The 6,000-nt window shown below is 43.2% G+C and overlaps 1 protein-coding gene across 1 annotated transcript in view; it reads left to right on the plus strand.

The window, feature by feature from the left end:
• The window catches only part of MAGI1 (membrane associated guanylate kinase, WW and PDZ domain containing 1), a 90,971-nt gene that overhangs the window by 69,080 nt on the left and 15,891 nt on the right, over positions 1 to 6,000 (plus strand). Inside the window, exons 14-16 of the mRNA XM_009076881.1 lie at positions 585 to 676; positions 1,581 to 1,773; positions 5,310 to 5,603. Of these exons, the coding sequence (XP_009075129.1) occupies positions 585 to 676; positions 1,581 to 1,773; positions 5,310 to 5,603 (579 nt within the window). The remainder of the gene's footprint in view (positions 1 to 584; positions 677 to 1,580; positions 1,774 to 5,309; positions 5,604 to 6,000) is intronic.

The raw sequence follows: 6,000 nt of genomic DNA on the forward strand, positions 1-6,000 counted from the left end.
GGTTCTGCAGAGCTTGTACACGAGCAAGTAAGAGTCAGGAAAGCTGCATTGTTTTGAGTGGAGCCTTGTGATTTACACCGACGGAGGATCTGTCCCATGGTTATTTAAAGCAGTGTTAGTAGACAGATAGCAAACTATGCTTGGGAAAGTTAATTAAACAGCAGAAGTCATAACAAGTGGCTCTTTTGTTTCCCATGAAAGAGGAGGCAGCTGTATTGTTTCTGGCAGAGTAATTCTCTGTTGTACACATTTATTTATTGATGATTTGGAAGAGGCTCTTGCTCTGGGTAATGATGCTAATATTGACGGAAGGAAATATGATAGTGATAAAAAATGGCAAGTCACAATTAGACACCTAGAAAGTAGAAACCACCGTGTGAGTTTTAGTAGTGATTTGAATATTAATCCTTTAGCATTTAAAGCTATACATGTTCAGAATTATGTCTAAAAATTGAAGACCAACTCATTCAACAGTTAAAATTATGCAGCAGATCCCTTGACATGTACTTCTGAGTAGTCCTGATTTGGGTATAAAAGCATGGGTTTTTTTATTAAAAATGATAGTTTTTCTTCTTTCTTTTCAGTTCCAGATTACCAAGAGCAGGATATCTTTCTATGGAGAAAGGAAACCGGTTTTGGATTTAGGATTCTAGGTGGAAATGAGCCTGGAGAACCTGTGAGTATCATGTTTTAACTCACGACATCTTTCAGAATTGTGGCTGTAACATGTACAGATGTGCAGAACTGTCGAAATAACTAGTGGACTATATTTGTCCTGCAACTCCTCCCCACCCTCCCTCCAAAAAACAAGCCAGAACTCCATAACTGAAATGGATTTGGCTTCTCCTTCTAATTTTATGATAATCCAAACAAAAACACATCGGTATGAAATCATCTGGGCACTGAGAAAAGGATGTCTTAGTCAGGTTTGCAAGTATTTTGATCTTTGACTGTCAGGTTTTCTACTTGCTGGATTCTCTCCTTGAATTCACTTAACTTCTTTGCCATAAATCCAGTGCCTGTGGAAGGTGTCAGCCTTTCATGTGCTGCACAGGTCAAAGCTAGATAGTGGCAGCATGAATTTTCACGTTTTTCCCTGCCAAAATGATTTTGCTCATTTATGGAAAGAGAGGCCACAAATTCATCTCATGTTAGAGTAACTCCACAGAACTCACTGAAGGTAAGCCAAGACCGAGTTGGTGGACAGGCAAGCAGTGCAGAGCTTGTAAACCCTAGAAGCAACTGAAAGGGTAACTCAATCTCAGCTTCCCTGACAAGACCCTCAGTGCTTTTATCCATCTTCCTGTCTGGTCACTGTCTGGTTGAGCATGTTTCCCACTGCTATTTGTCATTAGAGTGAATGGACTGCCTAAAGAAACAAGATGTCAATTTATTACACTTTCACCATGTGGTATATTCACATAGAACTGCTTTCACTGGAGCAACTTTCCTGACCAGCAGACATTTGTCAACAATTTCATGTCCTTTCTAAATTGGGTTTAACTATGAGTGCCCCTTACTTCCAGCTGGCTGTTGAGCTAGTTCTCATTGCTGTCTCTCTTCCTCTGCTAATTCACCAGATTTACATCGGTCACATTGTACCGCTGGGTGCTGCTGATGCTGACGGCCGCCTGCGATCGGGTGATGAGCTGATCTGTGTGGATGGGACGCCTGTTGTCGGGAAATCACACCAGCTTGTCGTCCAGCTTATGCAACAGGCAGCCAAACAAGGTCATGTCAATCTGACCGTCAGGCGCAAAGTGGTTTACACAGGTAGGCTGCACTGTTGCTCTGCAGGGGTAGATTTTCTTGCCAGGCTCCCATCTGTTCAGCAAATGCTTTAAAGGGGAAAAAAAAGCTTCTCCTTGTAATACTGGGTAAACTCAGGGGATGTGGTGTTGTTTTTCCTCTTTTGCCTATTTTTAGTCTTTTTTATTCTAGATCAAATAAGTTGCAAGTTGGTTTTTTTCCCCCCAGTGAAGACTCTCTCAATCTCAGTTGGCTTTCCTAGTCTTCATGAAGGTTTCTGATAAAATGGAGAATGTTCAGTTGTAACGTATCATTTTTAGTTTGACTTATGCAGCAACAGACATTGTTGACAACTGTTTATGCTTTCTGTTTACTTCCCAAAATAAATGTGAAGCCTGATAGTCACCCTTAAACTGGGAATGAGGGAGAAGATGCTGAAGAGTGCAGAGAAAGTGAGGCAAGGGCAGAGAGAGAGTGAGGGCAGTAGTGTGTGGTGGCTGGTGTCCCAGGCTGAGGAGAAACTTCAACATGTAATCAGCTAACTGCAGGATGCAAAACTATAAGCACTGCTGGTTCTGGTAGTGCAAGGTATGTGTTTTTTGTCATAGAATCATAGAATGGCTTGGGTTGGAAGGGACCTTGAAGATCATCCAGTTCCAACCCTTCTGCCATGGGGAGGGACATCTTCCACTAGACCAGATTGCTCAGGTCTAGAGAGGATTCTGTATGGCAAGTTGTGCTGGGCATTGTACACACACCACACAAGTATAGGATCTAAATGGACAAATAAGAAGCTGGCAGAAAGACAAAGGTGCTAAGAGAAGTGACACTGCCTGGTGGCACCCAGATGAGTGACAGAAAAATGTCCTGATAGTAAAGAAAACGGAGACATGAGCATAAGCTTTCTAAAAGACATGTGACCTTATGCTTAATATTAGAGAGTAACTTCGGGGTGCTGTCTCTTCTTGGGTGAGTCCCCTTCACGAGCTCAAGTGTGGAATTTGGTTTAGTTCACTTATTCAAAAAGAAAGGATATTATATAGCTTTTCGAGTTCAGGCATCATCAGATAAATAGGCAGTGATGTGCTTTGATCTTAAAGAGCATTAAAATAACATTCAGGTTGGAAATTAGGCCCTCAGTGGAAGTTAGGGCTAGAAGAGTACCTCTAAAATAGCTCTGTGTTCTTATCCAGGGCTGAATTCCTTCTGCACGATATTAAATAAATGTTCACTTCTCATTTCCTTCCTTCTTCCCAGTGTGTGTTAAATGCCAGGTTATGTCTCTCCTCTGACAGCCTCTCTGTCATTCCTGACCAAGGGCTGCCAGTGTGAGAGAAGCTTTAGAAGATGAGCTGTGGGAGGAAGGGGAAGGGCAACTGAATTTTGGTATTGTTTTTGTGTGTAGATTTTCTATGCAGTTTTACAGCCTCCAGGCTGGAAATTACCATAAAAGATTTAGATGCATGAGATCTCTCTTGATATTTCATTCAGAGGCTTGTTACTCCAGACCGAGCTATTTCGGAATCATTTCAAATGTGGACACTTACTCTAGGATAAATTATTCAGAATCCCTTCTTTCACCTTATATTTGCAGGCTTTTAAATTCCAGCATAACTCTGTAGAGAAGGCTGTTCCTGAATTTTGGTCCCTTGTTCCTCCTGTCATCTGTATGCCAGTAGAAAAAGATTGTTCACCTAAATGGGTACTCTCTGTCTTGAGATTCATGTAGGGGGAATTTTATGTTCCTGTATTCTTAATATGTAGAATACTACATATTTAGGACATACTTTGAGTATATGAGTGCAGACAGGTATTTTAGTCCAAGGATATTTTAAAATCCTTTTTCTTTGGATTGTGATTTTACAGGTTTAGATTTTGTCATCCATTTTCTTGCTGTTGCTTTGAAGATCTTCAACTTATTTTTGATTCAACAAATTGGAGAAGTGACCTGATTAGTGGAGGCAGCCATTCAGCAGGGACAAGTGCAATATGCTGCTCTCAGATGCACAAATGGGCTGTGGAGAACAGGCCGAGTAACAAGAAGTGGAAGCTATTGTGGGCCACGAGCTTTACACTGAGGTTGGCTCAGGTGAAGAAAAACACTGTGCTGGGATGTAGGCAGAGGGGAACTCTCCTGATTTCCCAGCAGATGATGGCTTAGCGCAATATGGTCCAGCACTTCAAGAAAGACATGTTTGAATTGGAGAGAGACCAACTGGAGAGAGTCCAGAGGACCAGGGAGAATAAGGAGAGCTCTAGAAAACATGGTCTGCAAGGAAATATTGAACAAATTTGGATTCTTTAGCTTAAAGCAGAGAAGGGGGAGGAGGTATTAAATTCCACAAGACTATCAGAGGCTGCTGCAAAGAGGAAGGGAATAATATGTTCTCCATATGCCTGTTAGATAGCACTAGAAATAATAGCCTTATGTTGCAGCAGGGAAGATTTAAGTCAGATATTGCAACCAATAGATTGCCTGGAGAGATATTTAACAGCTGATTAGACAAACATCTGTCAGGACTGACAGTAAGTATAGTTGGCCCTCACTCGAGCAGGGTCTGGACTAAGCAATTTTTTTGAGATTTCTGCAAGCCTTGTGGTATCTGATTAGGTTTTAAACTAATACCCCTCCCAACTTCAGCTGTTGTTAAACACTTGTTTAATATTAAAGTTAATAATGTTTAATGGTTTCTCCCATCTATGCCAGACCGTACAAGCGATCATTGCTGGTTCTTCTGTCCAGAAAAGCTTGATTCACAAGTTGGTTTGCTGTTGTGTATGATTGGTATTACTTAAGATCCCATTAACCAAAGGCAATCAATGCTACCTAGCTGAGAGCATTGAGTTTAAAAAACTACAGGTGTTGTGGTGGATATTTGATACTGATTCTCTCTCCTTCTTGCTTGTGCACATATACATGGTTGTACACATAGAACTGAAGTGGGATTTGATAGCTAAAGGAGGCACCTCTGAGATAATTTAATCTGGGTTTCAAACGCCACAGAGCATCCAAGCACACAGTGCTGCACTGGTTTAACCATTCTGCTGCTGCAGTTTGGCAGGGAAAGGCTTTGGCTGCATAACCATACACAGGAGAGAGTGAGCACATCTGTCAGTGCCATCACTGAACAGAGCTGGTGGTGATGACATCCGAAAAGAGGCAGAGCCCTCGGTCATTATGGCCATGATTTATAGACTAAAGTAGGTGATTTTCTTTCACCTTTTTCTCAGCAGACAGTGCTTTTCAACCACTAAACGGTGCATCCCGCTCACAGTCTGATTTTTCCTTCCCCAGTTCTTAACCATTCTGCTGCTGCAGCTTGGCAGGGAAAGGCTTTGGCTGCATAACCATACACAGGAGAGAGTGAGCACATCTGTCAGTGCCATCACTGAACAGAGCTGGTGGTGATGACATCCGAAAAGAGGCAGAGCCCTCGGTCATTATGGCCATGATTTATAGACTAAAGTAGGTGATTTTCTTTCACCTTTTTCTCAGCAGACAGTGCTTTTCAACCACTAAACGGTGCATCCCGCTCACAGTCTGATTTTTCCTTCCCCAGTTCCCAAGGCAGAGAATGAAGTCCCATCCCCAGCCTCTTCCCACCACAGCAGCAACCAGCCAGCCTCGCTGACGGAGGAGAAGCGAACGCCGCAGGGCAGCCAGAACTCCCTCAACACCGTCAGCTCGGGCAGTGGCAGCACCAGTGGCATTGGCAGTGGTGGTGGTGGGGGCAGTGGGGTGGTCAGCACTGTGGTCCAGCCCTACGACGTGGAAATCCGCCGCGGGGAGAACGAGGGGTTTGGCTTCGTCATCGTCTCGTCAGTGAGCAGGCCAGAGGCAGGGACGACATTTGGTAAGTCATGGAGGTTTTTAAATGCAGCTCAAATGAGACACAGGTTTGAGCACTGCAACACGAGGAGGCGAGTGGGGATCTGTTTAATTAAAAGTCGTGATTGTGCCCCAATTTATGTAATTAATAGCTTCATTGGAGGGAAAGGCTTGGTAGGTGTTTGCCTCCTGGGTTTTGTTCAGCACTGAGTCGAGGAAAGCAAAATGAGAAATTCCAAACTGAAGAGCAAAAATACCACCAATGGCAATTCCTGGTGCTTGTTTTCTGGGAAAGCCTTTCTGGGGTTTGCTCTCAGAGGAGCAGCTGGGGATCCTCCCAGTGATGCTGTTTGCTAGTGCAGAAATGGAGCAGGTGGAATGAAATATGTCTCCTGATGGTGGAATCGAGCCAGTTGATTTAA

The sequence above is a fragment of the Acanthisitta chloris genome, unplaced genomic scaffold, assembly GCF_000695815.1.
Source record: "Acanthisitta chloris isolate BGI_N310 unplaced genomic scaffold, ASM69581v1 scaffold846, whole genome shotgun sequence".
Taxonomy (NCBI): Eukaryota; Metazoa; Chordata; class Aves; order Passeriformes; family Acanthisittidae; genus Acanthisitta; species Acanthisitta chloris.